Consider the following 27,125-nt stretch of genomic DNA (forward strand, 5'->3'; position numbering starts at 1 on the left):
TTTAGTAGAGACGGGGTTTCACCATGTTGACCAGGATGGTCTCGATCTCTTGACCTCATGATCCACCCGCCTCGGCCTCCCAAAGTGCTGGGATTACAGGCTTGAGCCACCACGCCCAGCCATGTCTTTTTCCATGGTAAGTGCTTTTCCTGTTGTCTGTTTTCCTGCCAAATTTTATTTTAAAAATATAAAAGCTATGCATACAGCATATATGTATAATCCTTTTTCTGAGCGCTGAACCATTTGAAGGTAAATAGTGTAACGCTTTCCCCACTAAGTGCTTCAGCCGCTCAGCTCCTAAGACCACGGACGTTCTTTTACACAACTATAACATCGATACACCTGGGACATTAGACATCAATAAAATAAAAGTAGCTGATGTACAGATCATATTCAAATTTCTTCAAGTTTTAACAAATAATCTTTACGTCTATGCTTTTTAGATTCCAGATCTAATCAACAGTCACACATTGCATTTAGATGTCATATGAGTTAGTCTTATTTTATTTTATTATTAAAAAAATTTTTTTTCCGTTATGGAGACAGGGTCTCACTATGTTGCCCAGGGTGATCTTGAACTCCTGAACTCAAGTAACCCTCCTTCCTCTGCCTCTCAGAGCGCTAGAATTAAAGGCTCACTGCCGAGCCCAGCCCGTGCGTTTTAGTCTTTTTTAATGTACAGCAGTATCCTGTGTTTGTATTTTATTTTTCATGATATTGATATATGTATGCGTGTATGTGTATGTGCGTGCGTGTGTGCATGCGTGTGTGTGTATTTTGATTTTAGAGACAAAGCCTCACTCTGTTGCCCAGGCTAGCATGCAGTGGTGCAGTTATAGCTTACTACAGCCTTGAACTCCTGGGCTCAAGTGATCCTCCTGCCTCAGACTTCTGAGTAGATGGGACTAGAGGCGTGCACCACCATGCCCAGCTAATTATTCTTATGATTTTTGCTAGAGACAGGATTTCTGATCTCCCTATGTTGCCCAGGTTGGCTTCAAACTTATGGGCTCAAGGGATCCTCCCCCTTCAGTCTCCTGAAGTGCTGGGGTTACAGGTGTGAGCCACTACTCCCAGCTGATATATACATTTCTAATTGAAAATATTTTATTGCTAAAAGACATTGATATTTTTGAAGAGTGTATGCAGTCGCGTGTTGGAGCCGGCCCATCGCAGCCTGCAAGAGCCAGCTGTTAGCCTCTGTTCTCAGCTCTGCTTTCAGGGATGTCAGGTGGCGGTTTGAAAGCAGCCCTGCCAGCAGTGTCTACCAGGCTCCTCCGAGCCCTCTTCGTGCCATTCTTTTAGCAAGAACACCCCCACTTTTGATATCTGATCAGATTCTGCATTCTCCACCCCTGATATCTGAAGTCCTTGGCCTGACTCTAATAAAAACCTTGTTAGGCCAGAATTCCCCTCCTCTTGGCATCTCCTCTTAGTAATTACCCATCCACTGATCCCCTTCCCTTGGCCCACTGACCACAAATCCCCACTTGTCCCTGTTGTATTTGGAGTTGAGTTCAATCTCTCTCCCCCAAGAAACAGTCTTGGCCTCTACGGCGTTAGGTTTGAATAAAGACCTCCTTGCCATTTTTAACAAGTGTTCCAATTGTTTTCCTCTTCAGCAGCAAATGCTACACATCAAGACTCAATCCCCCACCCCCAAGACCCATTTACCATTTACTAACTAGCACACCGCTGAGTTACAGACCAGTTGTGTTACGGAAGGTCCCATATTCTGAAATTGCTGGTTCCTCCTGATTACCTTCAGTTAAACACTTTGATGCATAACATAGGTGATGTTGCGTCTCACGGTGCCCTTTATCTCTGTCTTGTCCAACGTTGAAAATCCTGGGACTCCATGGCCCCTCCTGCTTTCCCAAGCCCCCATTCCTCTCCCCTGCTTTATTTCTTCCATGACTGTAACAATCATCTGTCATATTATATTTTTTACCTCTTAGTCTCTCTCTCTCTAGAATGAAAGCTCATGAGGGCCAAGAGTTTATCTGTTTAGTTACACTACTGAGCCAAAAGTCGACTATAGTGCATGGCACGTAGGACTTGCTCAGTGAATATTTGTGGAGGTAGAGAATGAACGGGAGCAATGCAAAAGTGGCCAATTTCATTAATTGTAGTTTGGCCACTGATTTTTCTCCTTCAATATGGCTATCAGCTCTCAAGCAGATCATGAGTTCTCAGAACGTGACAAAAAATAGACACATTCTAAAAAACGCATCGATCACAAAGGACATTACAAGGGAAAAACAATAAAAGGTTGATTTTCTTTTTTTTTCTTTTTTTTTTAGACAGAGTTTTACTCTTGTTACCCAAACTGGAGTGATTTCTGGTGCTCTTGAGGGTGTGTCTGAAGCTGGAGATTTTTGTGAACTGCACACTAGGAGGTCAAGATGCTGTGTGGAAAGTGAATAGATCTCTGGGCAGAGAAGAAAGGTCATAGGATTGGAGGCTGGGCACAGTGGCTCACGCCAGTAATCCCAGCACTTTGGGAGGCTGAGGTGAGTGGATCATCTGAGGTCAGGAGTTTGAGACCAGCCTGACCAATACGGTGAAACTCCGTCTCTACTAACAATTCAAAAATTATTGGGGCATAGTGGTGTGCACCTGTGATCCCAGCTACTTGGGAGGCTGAGACAGAAGAATTGCTTGAACCCGGGAGGTGGAGGTTGCAGTGAGCCAAGATTGCACCACTGCCCTTCACCATGGGTGACAGAGTAAGACTCCGTCTCAAAAAAAAAAGTTCATAAGATTGGGAGCCCAAGACAGTATGTGTTGGCAAATCTCAACTTTTTTTCCTTTATGGCGAGCTGAGACTTTTTTTTTTTTTTTTTTTTTTTTGACCAACCATTCTCTTACATGGCCTTGCAATCTTTTAAAAATGCAAACGAACCCAATTAAGGACAGGGTCCCAGATCCTTTTAGGATCCCACGAGTGTCAGCTGTTTCTGGCAGGTGTGCTGCCACTCTCTGCAGCTAGCCATCATCCTGTCTCGGGTAATATGGGATATGTGTGGGTGCTGGTGGTGGCAGGGTCGCTGTACTTAGCCTTACACAAGCCTGTCTCTCTTGCAATAGACATGTTCGCCCCAACCAGGAAAACTCTTCCAGGATTCTCCTCCTCCAGTGAGGCTCTCTAGGCCCCCAGAGCAGCAGAGACCCTGGGACCCAGACCCCCACGGCCCTCCCTGCCTGTTTCCAGATGTACAAAGTATTTTCTTGTGCCTTGTCTGTAGCAGCAAAAGATCGAAACAACCTAAACGTCTGTCAATACAGAGGACTGACTGAATAGATTTCTCTGAAGCTATAAGAAAGAATGAGGATGATTCTGTTTTAATAGGGGATGATCCCAAAGATATATCATGAAGGAGAAAAAGGCATGCTATTGAGCAGTGGATAGTATACCACAGAGAGTATACAAAGTCGGCTTGTGTTTATGGACTGCCTGTGGACCTCGACACCAGAAATGGGTGGCAGTGCTGCCTTTGGAAGGGGAACTAGGCAGCTGGGGGACATTTCACTGTGCACTCCTTCTGTCTGCAGAGTTTGTAACCTGCGAGCATAGCACCTTTCAGAAACAGATGTTATCATCTCTGTCTCTCTTGTCCTGGGGGAGATTAGACGTGAATAGAAACCATCCTAAGGCAGGTAAAAATCAGATAAGAGTCACAAGATGAACACAGGCTCCATTTGAAGAAGGGACGACTCATTTCTGACCGGGTAATGGGGACTAGGGAAGACTTCCTTACGGGGATGGTGTTTGAGCTGAGTCTGAGAGAATTCTGGAAGGGAAAGTGGACGGGTGTGGAGGGGACAGGGTAGAAGGTGGCTTAGACAGAGCCACTGTGAAAACACGTAAGTGACCAGGAAAATGCACCACTTACCTTTGCTTGGTGCTCTATTTTGTAGGCAGTTTGTTGAAACTGGCGAATCTCTCGGATAATGTGGGATATCTGCGGGAAGGAGGGAGAGTTTCAGAACGCAATTTGTTCCCTTAGTGCTGCCCCTGACCTTGTAGAACTGAAGGGGCATCAACAGCTAAATCTAAAGTCAGCCTCTTAATTCCTGGAAGGTCCCACAGAGGCATCATCTGTGTTTGTTTTTATTTTTTGAGATGGAGTCTCGCTCTGTTGCCTAGACTGCAGTGCAGTGGCGCAATCTCGGCTCACTGAGGATCTCCTGCGTTCAAGCGATCCTCCTGCCTCAGCCTCCCGAGTAGTTGGAATTACAGGCACCCACTGCCATGCCTGGCTAATCTTTGTATTTTTAGTAGAGATGGGTTTCACCATGTTGGCCACGCTGGTCCTGAACTCCTGACCTCAAGTGATCAACCCGCCTCGGCCTCCCGAAGTGCTGGGATTACAGGTGTGAGTGCCTGCTGTGCACAGGACACAGGGAAAGGCTTCCACTCTTCAGGATGGTGTCTGGAGAAACCCTTTCCATCAAACGGAATCTAATGTGGAGGCCCATTACGTAAAACTGGTGCAAATCGAGGCTTTCTAGTTGAACTGAGAGGGGAGAAGGGGATGGTCGGAATCCTGCTTCTGATGGAAGAAGTCGCCTCATCCCTCAAAAATCCAGGTTCTAGATTTTTCTGGAAAGACTGGAAACTTATTCTTTTAGGAGGCGCTGTGTAAGTGGTTTTACTTTGTCCACATCAGGCAAGTGTCCACATGAGCAATACGGAGGGGTGTGAGTAACGAGTAGGCTTTGGAGTCACCTGGAAGCCAGACCTGGCCCTGCCCTTTGTCGGGTGACCTTGGGCTTCTCACTTGATCTCACCCGGCCTCAGTCTGCTTGTCTGAAGGGTGCAGAATGAGAAGAGCACCTACGTCTCAGACTGCCAGGACTAGAGGAGGAATGCCAACAGAAACATGGCTCAGGGCCTGCCAGATTCTAACTGCTCATCAATGACAGGGCTGGCTCTTGTTGGGGAAGCTGGACCCAGGCTCCTAAACAGGGGCACCCTATGCAGCAGGCTGGGCCTGGCGGGGGCAGAGCGGGGGTGGGCGCCAGGTTGAGTCATCTGGGCATCGACACCCCCCTTCCCCTGCCTGGCTGGGGAGAACGCACCATCCTCATCTTGGAGAAGTTGACCAGACCGTCCTCCGTGTAATTGGGCGTCCCCTCCTCGATGAAGGCCAGGTCGGTGAGGTACATCCCCAGGTAAGGGACACAGGGTGGGTCACAACTTGGAAGCAAAAGGCATTAACAAAAGTTTTTCATTTAAAAAAAGTAATGTCTACTAAAAACAGAACATCGCGCATGCACCTTTTGCTTGCTAGAGCCAAAAGGCTTGCAGTCACCAAGAATCTTACTACGCTCTAGGACTGACAATCGTACACACCTAGGATTGTCAGCCGGGCCTGAGGGCCAGTCCTCTGGGGGTGGGGGCGACAGGGTGCTGAATGGGGCCTCCTGTAGCCGCTGGGGTATCTCAAATTGTCTCTTTGCTCCCCAAGCCAGAAAGTCCTCCTCTACCTCTCTGCCTTCTGTCCCTGTCAGTCCTTGGGCTCTGTCACCAGCCCCTCTGGACTCACCTTTCCTGTCTCTCCCTGAAACTCTCCATCCAGATCCTCCCCCTGAATCCACCTGCTGGAGGGCTCTGCAGCTCCAGCCCCCCAACTCCTGCCAGTCACCCTGACACCCTTGTCCCACTCTGCTCCCTGAGACCTCTCCTGTCTGCACTGGCACCTCCCACCCACCCAAGAACTGGGCTTGGGTGCCAGGGTGGGGAGTCCTTGGTCTCTGAGATCACTTTCCTAAAAGTGGTTATGGGGTAGGGGGCTGGGTGATAGTTTCTATGGTTGGTGACTCCTAGGGGACTGCAGCTTTGGGAGCTGGGCCCCTCGACAGGCCATGCCTTTCTGATTTTTGGTCCAAAGCAGCGGCTCCTGTTACTGCCCCTTCCTAGCATGTTCTGGTGCCCTTGAGTGGGTGCTGCATAAGGGCTGATGGAGACTGTGATGAGCCCAGCAGCTGCTATGTGCCCGCTGGGCTTCCTTTAGCTTCTCCTGGGGCCTCCTCTCTGCTCAGCACACAGATGCGGTGGCATCCCCAAGCAGAGTGCAGTGACCCTCATTCCCAGCCCTTCTCACCTTTTTCTCCGTGTGGCTACCCGGCAACCCTGCCACTCGGGAGGAAGGTGAGGCCGGGAGGATGACAGACCAAGAGCAGAAACCTGGCACCTGCCTGCTGTGTGACCTCAGGCCAGTCCTCTCCCTCTCTGGTCCCTGGGCTCCTCATGTATAAAGCAGTGATGCCAGCTAAGACAATTTTAGGTGGTCTGACAACTGATTTTAGGTGATTTGCAGGCACCATATTAACCAACATGAATTCACATGCTAAGAAACATTGGATTTTTACTTTTTTCCCTTCTGCTCAGGGAGAGTGCCTCATTTAGTGACGGTGTGACTCTGACACTTGGTGACACTTGCCATTCTCCTCCTTTCACATTTTCTCTTTTAAAACGAACAGCAACAGGCGTCAGAATCAGAATGTTGGCAAGCATCCGTCTTTGGCCAGAATTCAATAACACTGTTTTGTTTTTACCGTATATTTTTTAATGGCAATCTTGTATTTCCAGCAAGTAGGCTGGTTTTCCATTTGCTGGGAAATAAAAATTTCCTTGTTATTTATCTTTGGGAAAAAGTGAATTAATTTAAAGAGGCTGTTAGGTAAACCCAGAACAGCTGGCTCAGTCTGACAAAGTCGTGAAGGAGGTCGATGCCTGGTGTTAGGAACACAGCAGGCACGTGTTTTTCCAAACGTAGGGCTGACCCTTTCATGGTGGTTTTTTTTTTTTTTTTTTAAATAAAGATGGGGTTTCACCATGATGGCCAGGCTGGTCTTGAACTCCTGACCTCAGGTGATCCACCCACCTCAGCCTCCCAAAGTGCTAGGCTTACAGGCTTGAGCCACTGCGCCCAGCCTCATGGGTGTTGACATTAATTTAGAGGGTGCAGACCAAGAATTTTTAAAAAGTGGAACAGGGCCTGGTGTGGTGGCTCACCCCTGTAATCCCAGGAGGTAGGACTTGGGAGGCTGAGGTGGGAAAATCGCTGGACTCCAAGTGTTCAAGACCAGCCTGAGCAATATAGTGAGACCTCATTTCTACTGAATTGAAAACAAATAAAAATAACAAGTGAAAAAGAAAATATCTAAGTTCATCAAATGGTATAAAGGTATATATTATTATTATTATTTTTTTGAGACAAAGTCTCACTCCATCACCAGGCACCAGGCTGGAGTGCATTGGCGTGATCTTGGCTCACCACAACCTCCGCCTCCTGGGTTCAAGCAATTCTCCTACCTTAGCCTCCCGAGTAGCTGGGACTACAGGCACGCGCCACCACACCAAGCTAATTTTTTTGTATTTTTAGTAAAGATGGGGTTTCACCATGTTGACCAGGATGGTCTCGACTTCTTGACCTCGTGATCCACCTGCCTCGGCCTCCCAAAGTGCTGGGATTACAGGCGTGAGCCACCGAGCCCGGCCAGGTATATATTATTTTGTGGAATTTTTGTTCCAGTAATGCATACATGCATTTGCATATAGGGTTGTAATTTCAAATATACATATTTACTGTGGGTTGTGATAAAAAGAGCAAGGATCATCCAGCCGCTGTAGGGCTGCTCTGCACCTTTCCATCCATTCTAGTCCATGGTTATTACATGCTCAAGTCTTCATTTCCTTCTTTTCTTTTTTTTTTTTTTTTCTGAGGCAGGATCTCACTCTGTCACCTAGACTGGAATGCAGTGGCACAATCACAGCTCATTGCAGCCTTGACCCCTGGACTCCAATACGACTCCTGCCTCAGCATCCCAAATAGCTGGACTACATGCATGCGCCACCATACCCAGCTCATTTTCATATTTTTGGTAGGGACGGAGTTTTGCCATGTTGCTCAGGCTGGCCTAGAACTCTTGAGCTCAAGTGATCGACCTGCCTCAGCCTCCCAAAGTGCTCAGATTACAGGCGTGCACCACTGCGCCTGGCCAGCTCTTCATTTCCTTTCTATCATCCTCCAAGTCTGAAGCCCAGGCTTGTGAGTCTGATGGAGGAAGAATCCAAAGATCTGAGAAGTGACTCTGGAGTTGTAAGGCTGTGGCAGTGTCACCCTGTCACCTGCACATGTGATGGTAGCCAGGTCACCTGGAGTGCTCTAAGCATGGAACGGAGCATGGGAGGCCTGGGGACTGCAAGTTGACTGCAAACAATCAAAGGACTCAGAGTGTTTCTCAAGGCTTTGGAGGGTCTCTGACCACCTAGACCAGTAAAAAAGATCAGCGGTCCTTTGATCACTGAGGGAGACTTCCCTTGGTATTTACGGGGAGTCACAGTCCAGTTGCGGGAAGGTGGTGGATTTGCAATTGAATCACTAGCAAGTAGCATACCCAGCCCCAGTACTAACCTCTGGCTCTATTTACGAGCTCTGTGACAAGGGTGTCCAATCTTTTGGCCTCCCTGACCACATTTGGAAGAAGAATCATCTTGGGCCACACATAAAATGCACTAACACACTAACGATAGCTGATGAGCTAAAAAAAAAATCACACCAAAAAAATCTCATGTTTTAAGAAAGCTTACCTATCTGTGTTGGGCTGCATTTAAAACCATCCCGAGACACATGTGGCCCTTGCTCTATAGTGAGGGGCCGTGAAGGCAGAAACAGGAGCACAGTCAATCAAACACACACACACTCGCACACATACACATGCGCACGCAGACACACGCACACGCACACACACACATGCACACACACACACATGCACACACACACATGCACACACACACACACATGCACACACACCCGTCGGAAATCCAAAGCCACGTAGGCAATGTATGGAGCTGCCAGAGTGGGACAGAGGACTGGTGGAGGGCCAGCAGGGACACGGGCAGGGGGACTGAGCCACGACGAGCCTCTCAGTGGAAAGGGAAGCACGCTGGGGCTGCCTGTGGGCAAGATGCCCAACAACAGACCAGTCCTGAACCTTCCGTGTGGGCCTCTTGGCCTCTCTCGGGTGAGGTCCTGTCTTGCCCTTGAAGGGCCTATCCAGCTGAGCTGATACGGGGGTGGCTTCCTCTTCTAGCAGAGCCCTCACAGGCCTGCAGCTAGCGTTTTAGGGAGCAGAGAGGAAAGTGTCCCATCCCCCAGCCTGACAGTTGCTTCTGGTTTCTGGCAAGGCCTCGTTGTGGCACTCCTGGCACCCTGGCCTTGCCTGTGGTGGTTTGGAGTCCCCAGACTGGATGTTTCTTTCCGCCAAGATGCTCCTGATGACATTAAATGGAATAAGGAAGATTATGGGACCAGCTGCTGCCGGCAAGCGGCAGCCGCCCACGCACGACAACAAACTCCAGGAAGGCGACCGTGGCGACCACTGAGACCATCTCTCCTTCCTCCTTCTCTCCAGCTTCTCTCCTCCCTGCACTGCCCCGGCTGTGGGATGCGCCACTGTCCCTGACACGCTTCTGCTGGCTGTGGTTGGGAATCTCCTCTGTCCCATCTCGAGACCTGGGGAAGGTCATTCAGGGAGGGTGTGAGGGCCCTTGAGGCTGAGCTGTGTGGGCTGAATCCCCTGGGGCCAGGGTCCAAGGTTCTGGCACGAGGTACAGGGTGACTGGGTAGGTAGTCTCTGAAAAACAAAACTGCAGTGCGCTGGGGTGGAAAGTCCAATCTTGCTTGGACCACTGGGTTGCTAATCTGCTCTCTGGCCACAGGCAGAGAATAAAGATAAAGATAGATATTTGGCTTTATTGGAACCTCTGAAACTCTAGAGCTCAGCCTTGGGTTCATGATATCCGCGTAGATAACCTGTCACCCCGATTAAAGGGTGTAGGGGACGGCCTGGCAGTCAGCTAGCTGACACACTCTTCCACGCCTGCTCCCACCCTTAATACAAGGGAACAAAGGAAAGGCTCTCACTGCAGCAGCCTACAGTAATGGCCTGTCCCGGGGTCCTCTCAATCAAGGACTTCCTCTTCAAATCAAACAAAAAAGGTGCAGATAGGCAAGCGTGTGCTGGGTTGAGATTAGACAGGGTAGTCGAAACTGGAGTCCGCCCCAAAAGAGCTGGTGACCACAGTTTACTGCTAAATTCAGTTATCAGCCAAATTCTTGTGGCATGGAGCCTTGGGAAGGTTCTGATTGCTGGGAGGTGGGGAGGAGGGAACAGTCCTGGGACTTTGCAAGGATGTAGCCTTGGGGAATGAGAAGGGAAGATGAGGCCACTCTCAGGGCACCGGAAGGGATGGAAGGGGCACATGTAGGGTTGCTGTAGGTGGGCCAAGGGACATTTAAGAGAGTGGCTGGTGGGATATGGATTTAGGGTTTGGCAATGAGGTCTTGACTGGAAAAGGCAGTAAAGCTGTTCTCCAGCCTGGACGCTGGCAGAAATTGGATTTTTTTTTTTTTGATAGTTTCCCTCTGTCACCCAGGCTGGAGTGCAGTGGCACAATCTCGGCTCACTGCAACCTCCATCTCCTGGGTTCAAGTGATTCTCCTGCCTCAGCCTCCTGAGTAGCTGGAGCTACAGGTGCACGCCACCACACCTGGCTAATTTTTTGTATTTTTAGTAGAGATGGGGTTTCACCTTGTTAGCCCGGACGGTCTCAATCTCCTGACTTCGTGATCTGCCTGCCTCAGCCTCCCAAAGTGCTGGAATTACAGGCGTGAGCCACCACGCCTGGCTGGATTTTTTTTTTTTTTTTTTTTTTTGAGACAGACTCACCAGGCTGGAGTGCAGTAGTGCGATCTTGGCTCACTGCAACCTCCGCCTCCTGGGCTCAAGCAATTTTCGTGCCTCAGCCTTCCGAGTAGCTGGGATTACAGGCATGTACCACCACACCTGGCTAACTTTTGCATTTTTAGCAGAGACAGGGTTTTGCCATGTTGGCTAGGTGGGTTTCTAGCTCCTGACCTCAAGTGATCTGCCCACCTCGGCCTCCCAAAGTGGTGGGGTTACAGCCATGAGCCACTGTGCCCAGCCTGAGATTGGATATTTTAATGAAAAGCTGAAAAAGATGTGTGGGACATATGAATGGTGAGGCCCACTGCAGGACTCCTTGTCTGAGGAGGTCCCTGGCTATGCCCATGGCCTGCCACCTTGCTACTCTTAACCCCTGTCCCCTGCCTGGTAAAACAGACGCTCAGCATTCATGCAGCATGGCTCTTTGTGAAAACCTTAGAGCCTCAGGAGAGGAGGTGCAGGAAGCATTTGCCCTGGGTTTCCCCAGTCCCTGCCTCTCTGCCTGGCCTGCCTATGTCTCTGTAAGTCCAGAGCCTGTGCATAAAGCACTTAGCTCGCAGAGGCCTGCAGGCCACCTGAAAGAGGGAAGACAGTCAAGATGGGGACTCAGACAGAATGTAGGGGGCACAGAGCCAGCGGAGGTGGCGGTGGTGGCGGTGGCAGCCGAGGAAGCCAGTCATATGAGGACGTGGATGGAGTGGTGCCTGGGGGTTGGATGGACAAGTTGGTGAATGCATGGAGGGGCAGCTCCCCACAAGCATCGTCCACAGGGGTTCTGGGGAGCCCAGGCAGAAGAGAGATGGCCAGACAGCACAGATGGGTGTAACATCTGCCTGAGGACACAAATAAAGTGGAGATGGTCAAGGCGATGGCACACAAAGCTGGTGAAGGATGGACCAAGTATAGCGGGAAGAAAACGAGAAGAGGAGGCAGACAAGGCCGGGAGAGGGCTAAGCAGTCTGTCAAAGTGGCTGCCACGGGCTGGAGGTTCTGGCTGGCCCCATCCTCAGGTTCTGGGGGTAGTAAACTCTGGTGGTCCCTGCATCGGCCATGATCATGGGAACACCAGGAAGGGAAGAGAGGCTTCCTGAATTCACACACACACACACATGTATATATGGAACTGGGACCCCAGGGGTCTCCCAGGGTCTCTCTAAGGTCTGGAGAGCAGCCAGTCAGGCAAGGAGAGGAAGGGATGCTCACTCCGCGAAAGGAGGGTTGAGCCTAGCGCAGAACCCCAGTAAGCCCCTATCGGCAGTGGGAGAAACGAACCCTCCATTTCGCGTGAGTGCGTGGCCAGTGTGTGCACATGGCTGGGCCACAGCTGCCCTGGGAGAGCTCGTAGGTAGCCCAAGGCAAACCTCGCCACGCTTTGGAGCCAGCCTGGGCCAGTCCTGGCGCCAGGTCATGGCCACGTGGCCTTGCACCAGCCACTAGCTCTTCAGTTTCTTTGTCTAGAAGAACAGGATGTGGCAACGGCCTTATCCTGGTGGGTCTGGTGGGGGGATTTCGCCCCCTAGTAGACATCTGGCAATGCCTGGAGGCAGATTTGGTCATCATCCTGGAGGTCCCCATTAGCATCTCACAGGTAGAGGCCAGAGAGGCTGCTAAAGATTCTACAGTGCACAAGACAGCACCCCTCAACTAAGGATGATCCTGGTCAGAACAGCCAGGGTGCCGAGGCTGAGGACCCCGCCTTATGGGCAGTGTTGATGGTGTTAAATGCACAATGGCTACGCAAGCCCTCTATGAACTTTAAGTATGAATACTGTAAAACTGTTATTTTTTTGATTCCAAGATGCCATTGTCTATAAAATGCAAACTTACATTTTGATGACAAATTCTCGAGTGAAAAAGGAAACGCAATCATGTTAAATCAATAACGCTGGCTCTAAGACATCGTGCTGTCAGGATTATTAAAATGTAAAAAGAAAATGTGCATTTTAGAATTGAGAAGTCTGGCATCACTGTTCTCATGATCACAGCTACGATGCTTTCAGGAATCCAGCACGAGATTTCTGTGCTTGTTCTAGGAAATGCAAGCAAACTCTGGAGTTTCTCTGCAGACCATGGAGGACTCCACTACCGGGATCCAGGAAATCTGGGAGTCTTGTGGGTAGACAGACAGACAGACAGACACACCTCCCACTCTGGCTGGGGGTGGCGCGTGAATGCTTCTGCAATGCAGGTCTATGACTTTAAAAATAACAGTGACAAAACGACACACACTTACTTTTTCAGAGCTTCTCTGAGATTCTTAAATCTGCCCTCAGATGACACAAGCTTTTGGAGCTTATCAATCAAAGCTTTAGTCTAGAAGGAATCAGAAGGATTTACTAACACACAGCACGCGCCAAGGCCCGGGGCGCAAGCCTCCACTCCAGCATGCTGCCCGCCAGGGCTCCGGAACTGCGTTCCCTTGGGATCTGGGGACCGCCTGGGTTTGGGTACCTTGCCCCTGAACGCCACAGGAGCCGGGCACCGGTCCTTGTTGAGTGTGCCCGTGCTCACACCTCTCTCATAAGTGAGGAAGCGGGTGTGAGAGACCTGACTGTGGATTTGGCCCTTGGAAATGCTGCAAGGTCCCGAGACCTGGGCAGTTTAGAAGGACTTGCTGGGTGACTTCTAGGAGCCTGCGCTCAGCGCAGGAAAGGGCTGATTTTTCATTTTCCTGATCTTTCTCATGAACTACGCCCAAAGGATGGGACCCTCATCTCACACGTTCCCTTTTACACGCCAGGAACACCACCCACATCTAAGGATCAAGAAGAAAGATGGGAGACAGACTGATCATCAGGAAAGAAAGGCCTGGCTGGAGAAGAGGAAGCCCCACAGTGAAGGGCTTTGGCGAGCACCCCTGTGGGACCCCTCCCACACATCAGGCTGGAGCAGAGTTTCGGTGGCTGGAGTCTGTCTGAAGCATGGACCATCCTGGCTCAAACTTGGCTTTGTGCACCTTATTCTGTGTAGCCTGAGGGAAGGCCTTCTCTCTCAGAGGTCCTCAGCTCTCTCATTGATACAATGGTGAGACAGGTTAGAGATTTCCTTTGCAGCTCTGTTCCTCAAGATTCAGAATGTGGCTGAGGAACCGCGGGAGCACAGCCAAGCATGTGTGTCACGCCACCAGAGCCCTAGTCAGCCTGGAGGGGACACGGCCCCGGAGGACAAGCACACGTCCAATCTTGGGGGCAGATTTCTGCTGAGAAATTTGTCTACTGAAAAGGACAATCTCAGTACCCATTCTGACGGGAGGAGATCTGTGTGTGCTCTTCAAGGGGAAGGAAGGGCTGAGTATTCCATACAGTTCCATGCCTTATCAATGAGCGGAAAAGCCTCGCCACCTGACATAGGCTAATCTTGTTCAGAGGACAACAGTGTTCTCAATCTGATGGAAGAGACACGCAACAGAAGAGCACACACCACACAGCGCCAAGGCAGATGATTCTGCTTTCGCTTGAGACGTCTGCTCTCTGAAGCCTGGCAAAGCCTGGATGCCCTGGCTGACCTCTGTCCCAGAGTCTCAGTTTCCCTCCTGCAATTTCCCTTTTTCAGAGCTGCACCCTACTTCCTCTTCGTCCCCATCCACCTGCAGAGGAATGACCTGATATGGCTTGAAGTCAGAGGTGGGGGCTGAGTCAGGAAACCCAGGGCCTCCCCAGGCTCTGTCACCTCCCCTTGGCATGCCGACTGGCAAATCACCACTCCTCTTGCCTTTCTGGGCCTCAGTATTCCCATCTGGAAAATAGGAGGGTAAGTCCGGATGTTCCCTAAGGCAATACTAGTTCAGATATTCAAGAATTGTGGGAGACCCAGAAGTTTGATCAGGAGGTCCCAGTGGCCATGCGGTTCTGGTGAAGTGTCACCGTGCTCTGAGGCCGTGAAAATTTGCAGAAGATATTCTGATGCATGGTGTTTCTAAATCCACTGGCACCAATTTGTGGCTCTGAGCTGGGCACATTTTTACCTTCCTCCACATCCCCATGCTCGCTGTGTGTGGCTGCTCCTCTTTGGGTGGTCATGGAAGGAGCTCTGTGGCCTGGGAAGCCACAGAATTTTCTCAGCTCCTGCTTAAAAAGTATGTTCGGAGGTGAAGTTGCTCAAGTATCTTCTGGCGGGGCCAGGAGTTTCGATCCTTTGATGCTTCATGCTCCAAGCCTCCAGGATGTTGGGCTTCTCTGTTAGGTGTGGACATCAGCTGGTAGAAATGGGGGGGCCCTTGGAATTTGTGATTGAAAGCAGGGACCAAGCAAAGAGCCTGCCTTGGAGTCAGTATCAGGAAGAAAGATGATTCTGTGGTCTCCTGAACTCCATCACTTCCTGTTCACTCAGTGGAGGACTTCTGGCTGGCTAAGAAGGTTCCCTCCCAGAGAGGCCAAAATGTATTGTTAGCCAACACCAGGATCTTGTCTCTACTAAAGCACAGCCATCCCCAGGAGGCGACACAAATCCACGTCAATCACTGTACTGTTTTATGGAAGTACATCATGATCAGATCCTCTCTTGAGGTCTTTTTCTCTTTCTTTCTTTCTTTCTTCCTTTCTTTTTTTCCTTTCTTTCTTTCTTTTTCTTTTTTCTTTTTTTTTGCAAAGAGGATGGGGAAAGAGCTTAAAAGAAGAAAGGGAAAATGAAAAATCCCAAATGAAACCCAACAGCCTGACTCTTGCTGAGGGCTGAACCAGACTTGGATATAATGCTTTTCTGCCATGGTGAGCACATTAAAGGGAGCAATGAAAACTGGCTGCCGAGGTTACAGTTCAGGCCACCTAAGAAATGTGGTCATTTCAGAGGGTCTGCAGTGTCCACAGGATGCCTGTAGAGAGATAACGAACTGCCCTTGGCTGGTGCTGAGCCGGCCATGGCCAGGCACTCCCAGAAGCTCCTGGGGCCCGGTGCTGTGCAGACACACAACTCCTACATGGCTGGGGGCTGCAGAAGCCGGCTGCGTCCAGAGTCCAGACTGCCGTAGAGGGTGGAGACCTCATGTGGTGCCAAAGGCATTTTTGATTTTTTGGACCCGGCCAGCTGACCCTAGGTCCAGAATGACATCCCAGAACACAGGTTGGGTCACATGCCCTGATCACCGACTGTCCTTGATTTGCACTCTCTGCAGAGAACAGAAGATTTCAGGATGGCCAAGTTCATTCCCTCCCAACTCCAAGAGGAGGGCGATGCTGGAGAATGAGACCAAGAAATGGACGGAGTGTGGGTTCCAGGAAGGCTAAGTGGGGTGGGAAACTGACCCGGTCTGCGGGGCCTCTGGAAAGGATGACGTCATTCCCATAGCACAGGGGAGAAGGAGAGAGATCTACCTGGAGTGGGTCCCCAGACCACACCCAGGGCCCTGCCTTAACCCTGATGGCCCAAATGAGGTTGGGTGACGTGGAGGTTCTGCAGAGCCTTGCTCAACATCTGCCTCCAGGAGTTCATGACGGCCCATACCGTGCCTGGCCAGATGTGCCTGCAGCTCTGAGTTCCCGTGCTCCTGAACTCTGCTCTTTCCTGGAGCCCGCAAACAAAAGTAGCATCTTTCACAGTCCTTCCCATAAGCCTGGCACCTCTGTGTGCCAAGAAGCAAGAGGCCCAGTCTCACTGGATTGTAATGGGGTGTCCCTGCATGTTCTGTAGTCCTGCTGGAGGGACCAGAAGAGGGGGGAAGGGCAGCAGAGATGTCAACACTTTCCTGAATTTGGCTGCCAAGTAGGGAGGATTATGGACACATCACCCGCTTGGTGGGTGGGTTCCTGACCTGCCATTGGCATGAAGAGAGTAGTGAGGAGTAGGTGATAAAGAGAACAATGAGGGGGACACAGTATGGAAGTCCAGAGTGGTCCAGATGAGACAGGACCCTTGCAGTCTCTGGGTCCTGCACCAAGGAAGTGGTCCAATTGCTTCACTGTGCTCTCCTGTAAGGAGCGCTGGTTCCTCCTGACCCCGATGCAGACACTTTATTCCTGAGGAAGAATCTATCTTATGGTTTTATGTTCATGTTTTATGTTTCTCGCTTTTCAGCTTCATGTTCTGAATAGGGATCAAGCCCACATTTAAGGTGATCAGTCAGCCAACAGGTACCTGGGAGCAGCTAACTCTCCGGTGGCCAGAAGGGCAGGTGAAATGAGAATCCTGGGAAGGGGCTTGCATGGGCATCTGACGGACGGGTCATCCCACAGAAGGGTCATCTGACCACCCTGCAGATCCCCTTAAAGCCAACACTCTTTCCCCAACTCCAGAGGAAAAAGCATTAGGACCAATAATGACCATTATATTCTTTCCACTTCGGGGCATGAATTACTCAAGCGGGAATTATAGTCCCACGGTCCCACTACCACATCTGTGGGCCTGCTATCTGGTCCCAGGTGATATAGAGGAAGTGATTCTCTTGTTTTACCTGGGAGCGTTAGACCTCTACCCAGTCCTTTGCCCACTTGTGGATGTCCAGTGGCCAGCCCACTGGCCTTCCTGCCCCAGCCCCAATCCAGCCCCAGGCAGGCAGTGGTGCCAGCCTCCTGCCCGCACCTGCTTAGAGACTTTGAGCCACGTCTTTTTGAGCCGGAAGATTGCACTGCGGTTCATGGATGAGGTGATCTCCAGCACGGCATTGTAGTTGTGGAGGCAGCGGCATATGTCAGCCACGGCCACCCACTTCTCAATGGCGCTCACCCTCGCGTTGATGTCCTCGTTGCGGATGATTTCGGAAGCAATCAGGTTACTGATCTTTAAGCCAATGCAATAAGACAGGAAAAAAGAGGAGTAAGTATCACAAAGATGAGTGATCACTATTTGCAGATACAATTGCCTGTGTGAAAATACAAGAAGGCACTGGAAAACTGCAGGAACAACAGCAGAGCTTGCTGCGCGATAAAGGTTCAACACACAAAAAGGAAAAGTTCTTATATACATGAGCAATAATCAGTTAGAAAATATAACGAAAATACAACCTTCCAAATAGCAATGGGAATTTGTAAATACCTAGGAACTTAATGAGAACTAAGTAGGATGGAAAAAACAGGTCATCAAAAGACATAAAAGGCTTGAATAACAGAAAAAGAGATCAAATTCCCAAATGGGAATACAATTTTTCTGAAAACAAATACATGTGTTTAATGTAATCCAATAAAACACTCAGGTCAGGCATGGTGGCTCACGTCTGTAATCCCAGCACTTTTGGAGGCCAAGGTGGGCAGATAATTTGAGTTCAGGACTTCAAAACCAGCCTGACCAACATGGTGAAACCCTGTCTCTACAAAAAATACAAAAACATTAGCTGGGTGTGGTGGCACACGCCTGTAGTCTCAGCTACTCGAGAAGCTGAGGCAGGACAATCCTTGAACCAGGGAGGCGGACATTGCAGTGAGACGAGCTCATGCCACCACATTCCAGCCTAGGCGACAGAGCGAGACTCCATCTCAAAAAAACCAAAACAAAAAAAAAAAAAAACCACTTATAGGAATTTCCTCTAGAAAAGTAAAGTTCACCTGGAAGAATAAACAGTTAAAGGGAGCCGAGTTCTCAGGGAATACCCCATCATACAACTAGAGCTTAGGACGCACTTTGAAGCATTGCTGGTCTCATATACACAGGAGAAGACATCTTCAGGGACTCCATCACTTGGCCAACCATGACATGCGCGCAAACGAATCAAGTGCAGGTTGGACCTGGAACAGTGCGGCAGGGGTGGGAAGCTGGGCTAGAACATCAGGGAATTAGAATCACAAGGAGATGGAACAGCAGAAGGCACCGGGCTTTCCAGTACATTCCTTTGCAACTTTCTAACTCTTTTTTTTTCATTTGAGACAGAGTCTCATTCTGTCGCCCAGGCTGGAGTGCGGTGGCACCATCTCAGCTCACTGCAACCTCCGCTTCCTGGGTTTAGGCGATTCTCCTGCCACAACCTCTGGAGTAGCTGGGATTACAAGCATGTGCCACCATGCCTGACTCATTTTTGTATTTTTAGTAGAGATGGGGTTTCATCATGTTGGCCAGGCTGGTCTCAAACTCCTGACCTCAAGTGATCTGCCTGCCTTGGCCTCCCAAAGTGTTGGGACTACAGGTGTGAGCCACCGTGCCTGGCCTTCGTGGCTCTTTAATTATTTTAAAATAAAAAGTTAAAAAAGACTGCTACTTAAAAAAAAAGGTGATAAAAGGACATTTACAGATGAATTAAAAGTTAGAGGGCTTTACTGCCAGGAAAGCTTCTCAAAAGCAATTTCTAAAGGATGTTTATCAAAAAGAATGAATTGCAAAACTACTTAAGAATGGAACTACCAGTTAAAAGAATCAGGAAGGAATAGCATAAAACAGGACAAGTATTATACCTTTTAATTAAGTAGTTAAAATTTTTTTCCGTCAAGAGAACATGGAAGTTAAAAAGTTTTATATAAAAGTTACACTAACTTTTGAAATGAATAGATTAGTCGAATCTTCCAGAGAAGAGCCATAAAAGGAATATGTCAATTTATTCTATGAAGCCAGTATTGCCTTGATACTGACACCAGAGACGGGTAATACAAGAAAGGAAAGTTACACACCTGTTTGTTTAATATACCATGACTGCATTGGGTTTGTCCCTGGAATGCAAGGATGTTTGAATATTGGGAAAAAAGTGTAATTGCCATTTACCATAGCAACAGATTAAGGGGGAAAAACCATATGACCATCTTCATGGATGAAGAAAGAAATATTTGATAAAATTCTATATTTATCCACGGTTAAATCCATTAGCACTGAAGGAATAAAAGACAACTAAAAAAAAAAAAACCTGGTAAAGAAACAAACATTCCACATGAGGAAATATTAGACGCACCTACTTTAAAACCAGAAGGTGGCCGGGTATGGTGGCTCACACTTGTAATCCCAGCACTTTGGGAGCTGAGGTGGGTGGATCACCTGAGGTCAGAAGTTTGAGACCAGTCTGGGCAACATGGAGAAACCCCGTCTCTACCAAAAATACGAAAATTACCTGGGCGCAGTGGTGTGCACCCGTAGCCCCAGCTATTCGGGAGGCTGAGGCACGATCATTGCTTGAACCTGGGAGGTAGAGGTTGCAGTGGGCTGAGATCGCACCATTGCGCTCCGGCCTGGGCAACAGAGGGAGGCTCTGTCTCAAAAAATCAAAAAATAAAAACAAAAAAACAACAAAAAAGCAAAAAAACCCAGAAAAAACACAAAACCCAAGAAGGAGACACATGATCACTGTGTCTATCCCACACTGTCCTGGAGAGACGGGATAAGGTGAGGCAGGCGTGGCGTGCGGCGCAAGCGCAGGAGGGCAAGTAACTCCTTATGTTTTGCTCCCTGGGGCTTCCCTTGCCCCAGGACCCCAGCCTGGCCATGGTCCTGATGACCCTGGCCAGTGCCAGCGAAGAGGACAAAGAAATTAAAGGCAGAAGGACCAGAACACAGCAAACAGGACTGTGCTAGGGAGTGACGAGGAAAATCGCCGTCATGCCAGCGACATCCTGCGTATCAGAACCGAATGGTGGATTTGGGCAGAGATGGTCAAATGCCAGGCAGTTACGAGGGCAGCCTCTGAGGCAGACCGCGTGTGTTCAGAACCGTACTCTCTTGCTGTGTAATGTTGGGGATGAAGTGTCCCCTCCCCAAGCCTCAGTTTCTTCCTCCACAAAGTGGGAATGACAGGATTAAATGAGATGGTGCATTTGAAGCACGTCCTTAGCACGGCATCTAGCATGTGGTGATCACTCAATGAATGCTCACTTCAAACGCTTGCTTGATTCCCGGGCACAGAGGGGGACAGGGGAAGGGAGGGGACAGGGATGTGCTGCCTCGTGCTATAACGTGCGGTCAGATCAGGCCTCTGTCAGGTATGTTTCCTGAGGCCTGGGCTCCGTCCCTCTTTGTCTCCTGAGAGGCACACGGGTCTCCTTTCTGCTGCTGTGCTCACTGCAGGAACCACTGGGTGCCCAGGCCTAGTACGCCCCAAGGGTTCCCCCCCCTGAGCTGCAATCCCCGGGCCTTTCTTGTTTCCTCCAGGCTGCTGAAGACCCTCCCCGGATATGTTGTGCAGGCCAGGGGGCATCCCTGGCTGGGTTGGCAGCACGTGGCCCGGCCAAGGCGTCAGGACAAGTGGAGTCATGCGCGGTCACCACTGGCCCTCAAAGGCTCTTTCCTTGTGTTGATGATTAAACTCGGAAGAATGAGGATGCTGAGTGCAAATGTTCTCAGGGCTGTCACGAGGCTGGGAGTAGACCCGTCTCTGTGGTTCAGAAGTTGGAACTTGCGCAAGCGTGGGGAAATTGCTAGGAGGGATTTTTCTTTTTTCTTTTTTTCTCACACAGCCGATTTGCACTGTGCAGCAAGGAGGCCATGAGTTACTGCACACCGGTTAGGGGACCTCAGCATTTGCCCTTCCAAAGCCTTGGTTTCTGCCTATCTAAAGTGTGAGGACAGCCCCCATCTTTTTTTTTTTTTTCTTTTGAGATGGAGGTTTGCTCTTGTTGCCCAGGCTGGAGTGCAGTGGCACAATCTTGGTTCACCAGAACCTCCGCCTCCCAGGTTCATGCAATTCTCCTGTCTCCGCCTCCTGAGTAGCTGGGATCACAGGCATGCACTACCATGCCCGGCTAATTTTGTATTTTTAGTAGAGACGGGGTTTTGCCATGTTGGACAGGCTGGTTTCGAACTCCTGACCTCAAGTGATCCACCTGCCTCGGCCTCCCAAAGTGCTGGGATTATAGGCATTAGCCACTGTGCCCGGCCTAGCCCCCATCTTTCAGTTGATGTGTGCCTTCAATGAAATTACTATGCACAAAAAGCTCAGTGCTAGGCACAAGGTAGGCACCTGGTTAGGGGCAGTGGATATTCTTATTAAAGAACGTTGCAAATGCTCCCTGTGGACGTGAACCGTGTCTCAGAAGGCCCTGGGACCTGTCTGGCCCCCAGTTCTCTGCTGCTCCCACACTTCTCTGAGAAGGGAGTCTGGGAGCTGGGGGTGTGAGATGGACCCGTCTGAACTTGGTGTGCTGGTCAGAGCCGGTCCAGGCCCTCTGAGCTGCTTATGCCAGGCCAGTTTGCGGGTCCAGTGCTTGGTTCCATCTCAACAGTTGCTCCCCAGGAAAGCTGGGGTTGGGGGGTCTAGAGGAGGGGGCTGGAGGACTGGATATTGGGCCATCCTGATCCCAGCCAGGGACCTTCAGGAGCCTTAGTCTTGCTCAGCACTGTGGCCTCCTAACATTAAAGAGAATTCTCTTTAAAGTCATCCCAAAAGACCACCTTACTACAAGGAAAGGCAAGAAGGGGGCAGTGAGTAGGACATCACTTCCCAGGTAGCTGAGACAGCCAAAACATCAGGAGATTCTGAGGGTTCTGAATACGCACGAATTCGAGGGAAGCTGTCTGCCACTGACTAGCCAAATACTGCCTATTGCTAATACTGAGACGAGGTTAAAAATCAGTAAGCAAAGCAAGGGCTTCCCTCCTTTCCTTCTAATCCTTCATTCATTTCTGTTCCCTTGGCTACAGAGTGCCCAAAAACCCTGCTCTGAGAAGGGACCCCTGTTAGGAATCACAAAATCACAAGTTCCTGGCTGAGAGCTTTCGGCGAGCCAGTGCTGGACTGAGTGTCTTCACGTGGCCTCCCCAAAGGTCATCATAGGATGACCTTTCCATGGTCAGCTCCACTTAGTAGGAGAAGAGACAGAGACTGAGGTGGGACAGGCAGCCTCAGGCCACATGGGCCACATGGCGAAGGGTGGCAGGGCTGGAGAGGACCAGGAGTCTCCTTCCAGCCGGGTGTGCAGACCCCTCTCTACCCAGCCTCTTGAGGCTCTTGCCAAAGAAAAACCCCAGTGAGAGTGGCGCTGCATCCAAACTCACATCATTGAAGTGCTTGGTGGTCTTCATGATGTAAGGGGTCCTTTCATTCTTTTCCACTTTCATCCAGCCTTGTCCGAAGAACTCCCTGCAGGAAGGAAGGGGAAACCCAGGCGGGGCAGAGGTGAGATTTTCCTCGCTTTCATTGCTCCGTGCTTTTTATTTTATTGTATTTGGGCTTTTTGAGGCTGTCATTTCTGAGCCCTGGAGGGAAGGAACCCTGGGCTCAAATCCAGCTCTGACTTGCAGCAGCTGTGTGGCCTGAGGCAAAGCCTTTATGGCGCAGGGCTTTAGTTTCCTCATCTGTAAAATGGGAATAATGGCAATCGTTTCCTCACAGGTACTGGGAGGCTGAAATAAGGTGTGGGAAGGCACGTGATAGATAACTTGTGAGGTGTGGCGGACAGAAGGTTCTGTTATGAATCTTATCTTCTGCCAGGAAGAATTCACATTTTAGTCACTGCAGCGGCTGGTGTACAGAATGAGGGAAGAGAATACCACAAAAAAGGGGCGGATAAAAGGCTTAAAAAGCCTGCAAGCCAAGCCGCAGGCTGGTGACGTCGCCAAGTGACAGGAAGAGGAGACCTCGGCAGAGTCCTGCGGGCAGAAGGGGCCAGGGGAGGTGATCACATCTGAAAACATATCCCGCTTCTCCTCCTAGAGGGACAGATCCAGAATATCGGCTGCTTCTACGTCCGGGAGATGTCACAGGTCTCCAAAGTGCCCTCTCTATTTATGTGAGGCAGCACCCGTGCTGGGGAGAGTGCCAGGTGGGGCTGAGGTCAAAAACCCCGCAGTGATGCCAATCAGGAGAGCCCAATTTTGGGAAAGCATCCAGGGACCATTGTTAGGAATGCAGAGACATATTTTTACAAGGATGTTTACTGCAGCAATAAATGTAAAGGTGAAGACTGAAAACAGCCTCAGGGCTTAGTAACACACTGTGAGAGAATGCTGCGTACTTATTAAAATTAGTGTTTACACTATTTTTAATAGGGTAATTAAAATTACATGTTGGCATAGCGTCAGATGAAGGAAGAGGGATACAAAATTATATAAGTAGAATAATTGTGATGGACACCAGGGAGGACTGAGGCCAGAGCAGGTGACAGCAGGCCTTGGGTCTTTGCTTCAAAGTCCACACCTGTCCCCTAAGTCAGCTCCTGGAGGCCACTGGACCCACACGCCCGCCCACGCTCATGCCTATGTGCGCATTTTCCCACAGGTATATGTGAATACACACATGAACACAAGCTCTTTTCTAGATACTCTCTAGGAGCTCTGAGTTAGAGATGCTTCCAGAAAAGTGTGTATGTGTGTAGCTGACAGGTAAGGAGAGAACCTGGGGGCAAGAACAGAAATAGAGCTTCCCCCTCATTCTGCCGACCCAGGCACTGTTGTTTCAAGCTCTAGAGAGTCTGTGCAGCTCTGGAAATTCACCGTACATGCTTCCGGGGTGCCATCTAAGGCAGGGCTGGGGGAAGCGGAGGGCGGCGGGGTGACACCTGCAACACTTACTCATAAGGAATCTTCCTGAAGACGAGGTGGTCCAGCAGGGTCAGCTGCTCCGCAATCTCCAGGGCCGAGTGGTTTTCAAAGGGCTCAACCTTCACGCCTTCAGCCTGGTTTTGGGTTAGGGGAGCAAGGTTTTGAGTTAGGCCCACCTCCTGGATTCTCAGCTGTCTCGAATCAGGGGGGCGGGTGGACGAAGGGTGATGAGGGGAGGTAGAGGGAAGGGGATGGAGGGAGATGGCCCCATCCTGTTGTGCCGGTGTGTGCAGGCCAGTGCTGAGACTGCCCTCACCCACCCTGCCAGGGAGCGACCATTACCCCAGCACAGGCATGAGACAGCAGAGACCTCCAGAGGTGAACCATGGGCCCGAGCTGCAAAGCTGGAAGCGGGTGACTAGGGCCGGAGCCCAGGTCGTCTGACTCCAGGATGTGCCTGGTCACTCCCTTCAGGGTCCGCCTGAGCCCACCATGGGCTCTACACAATTTCCTTTTGAAACTAGCAGGTGTGGCCTCCTAGGTGTGATTAGCTCCTGGGTAGCTCCTGTACCCAGAGGGCAGCTGTTTCGCCACAGTCCTGGGCTTCAGGCTGTGTTTCTGGCCCCCAGGGGCCACCCTTGGACACCATCATTGAGCGTGTCCACTACTTGGGCCCTTTGATCAGAGAAAATCCCCAGAGAAACGTTAGTCAGGGGACAGTGGTGGCCAGAGTAGGAGAGGGATGAGAGGTGGGCATGGGGAGGCCAGTGAGTTGGACACCATCGTGGAATGTCTGATGGATCCGAGTGCGGGGTGCTGGAGGGCACTGGGGAAAGGGACGGCTGTGTGGGTCTTGCGGGGAGCCTGTGTTCACCAGGGGATGAGTTAGGACAAGAATCCCCCGGCCACCACCTCAGGCCCGTCTGCGTCACGCAGGAGGAGAGGGGTCAAACCCTCGGGCAGCAGGTGCTCCGGGATGACTGCCTCGCATGCCTCCTGACTTCCCCTTCTCATGCTCACTTCACCCTGCCCAGAAGTCCCGGGAGCCGGGCTGAGCCCCCGCAGGCAGCCCATCTGCCTGGTTCCCAGGAGGGGGGGCCATCCCTCCCAGACTAAGTGTCTCCCTTCCCATTTCCTCTGCAGACGTGCTCTGAGGTCTGCGCCAAGGCCCTTGCTACACACTGAGATAGGAAAGCAGGAAACACAGCCCTGACCTCAGGGTGCCCAGCCTAAGGGGGTCCGAGTCATGTGAAAAGCAGGGACCATGGGGGAAAAACAGCTTGTGTGTGTCTGTGCGTGTGCCGTGTGGTGTGTGGGTGGTGTGTACGGGGTGTTTGTGGTGTGCAGTGTGTGCATGTGTATGTGGGGTGTGTGTGTGTGGTGTGTGATGTGTGTGGTATGTGTGATGTGTGTGGTGTGTGTGTGGTGTGTTCCTGTGGGTGATGGGTGTACGTGGTGTGGTGTGTGTACATGGTGTGTATGTGTGGTATCTGGGTGTATGTGTGTGTGGGGTGTGTGTGGTGTGCACTTGTGTGGGTAATGTGTGCATGTCTATGTGGTGTGTGTGGTATGTGTGTGGTATGGTATCTGTGGTATCTGTGTGGTATGTGTGTGGTGTGGTGTGTGTGTGCATGTGTGGTATTTGTGGTATGTGTGTGTGATGTGTGCATGTGTGGTATCTATGGTGTGTGTGTGGTGTGTGCTTGTGCGGCTGACGTGTGTATGTGGTGTGTGTGTGTGTGATGTGTGTGGTGTGTGTATAGTGTATATGTGTGTGGTATGGTGTGTGTGTGAGTGCTGTGTGCGTGGAGTGTGTGTGATGTGCTGTGTGGTGTGATTTGTGTGGTGTGTGGTTGGGAGGTGTGTGTGTGCTGTGGTATGTGTGTTTGCTGGGTGTGTGCAGTGTCTGTGTGTGGTGTGTGTAGTATATGTGTGTCTGTGGTGTGGTGTGTGTGGTGTGTGCTGGGTGTGTATGCTTGGTGTGTGTATGTAGTGTGTGTGGTATCTGTCGTGTGTGTGGTGTGTGTGTGTGTGTGTGATGTGTGCCTGTGTGGGTAATGTGTGCATGTGTTTGTGGTGTGTGTGGTATGGTATCTGTGGTGTGTGTGGTGTGGTGTATGTGTGTGGTGTGTATGTGTGTGGTGTGTGTGTATCTGTCGTGTGTGTGGTGGAGTGTGTGCCTGTGTGGGTGTGTGTGTGCATGTGGTGTGTGTGGTGTGGTGTGTGTATGTAGTGTGTATGTGTAGTGTGTGTGTATGTGGTGTGAGTGCTGTGTGCATGGTATGTGTGTGTGATGTGGTATGTGTGTTTGCTGGGTGTGTGTGGTGTCTGTGTGTATGTGTGGTGTGTCTGTGGTGTGTAGTGTATGTGGTATATGGCGTGTGTGTGTATGGTGTGGGGTGTGTGTGTATGGTGTGTGTAGTGTAGTGTATGTGTGTGGTGTGTGTGTGGTATGTGGTGTGTATGTGTGATATGTGGTGTGTATGTGTGGTGTGATGTGTGTATGGTGTGGTGTATGTGTGTGGTGTATGTGTTTGCTGGGTGTGTGTTGTGGTGTGTGTGTGGTATCTGTCGTGTGTGGTGTTTGTGTGGGGTGTGTGCCTGTGTGGGTGATGTGTGCATATGTGGTATGTGTGGTGTGGTGTGTGTGTGTGGTGTGGTATGTGTGTTTTCTGGATGTGTGTGGTGTCTGTGTGTATGTGTAGTGTGGTGTGGTGTGTGTGTGGTATGGCATGTGTGGTGTGTCGGAAATGTGTGTGTGTGTAGTATGTGTGTGTAGGGTGTGTTGTGGTATGTGTGTGGTATGTGTGGTATGTGGTGTGTATGTGTGGTGTGTATGTTTGGTGTGGTGTGTGTGTGTGGTGTCTAGTGTGTGTGTGTGGGGTGTGTGGGGGTTCCGGGGTGTATGTGTAGTGTGTGTGTGGTGTCTGGTGTGTGTGTGTGTGTGTGTGTGTGTGTGTGCGGGTTGTTGTGTGTGTGTGTGTGTGTATGGTATGTGCGTAGGGTGTGTGGGGTGTGGTGTGTGTGGTGTGTGGTGTGTGTGGTAT

General features: G+C 50.4%; 1 protein-coding gene across 1 annotated transcript in view; it reads right to left on the bottom strand.

Moving 5' to 3' along the window:
* Positions 1-27,125, bottom strand: part of LOC108298613 (ras-specific guanine nucleotide-releasing factor 1) — a 46,599-nt gene that overhangs the window by 8,231 nt on the left and 11,243 nt on the right. The window contains exons 7-12 of the mRNA XM_017521262.2: positions 24,109-24,212; positions 22,594-22,678; positions 17,275-17,472; positions 12,995-13,074; positions 5,086-5,203; positions 3,897-3,965 (exon numbers count right to left, since the gene is read on the bottom strand). Coding sequence (XP_017376751.1) covers positions 3,897-3,965; positions 5,086-5,203; positions 12,995-13,074; positions 17,275-17,472; positions 22,594-22,678; positions 24,109-24,212 — 654 coding nt within the window. The remainder of the gene's footprint in view (positions 1-3,896; positions 3,966-5,085; positions 5,204-12,994; positions 13,075-17,274; positions 17,473-22,593; positions 22,679-24,108; positions 24,213-27,125) is intronic.

The sequence above is a fragment of the Cebus imitator genome, unplaced genomic scaffold, assembly GCF_001604975.1.
Source record: "Cebus imitator isolate Cc_AM_T3 unplaced genomic scaffold, Cebus_imitator-1.0 Scaffold1015, whole genome shotgun sequence".
Classification (NCBI taxonomy): Eukaryota; Metazoa; Chordata; class Mammalia; order Primates; family Cebidae; genus Cebus; species Cebus imitator.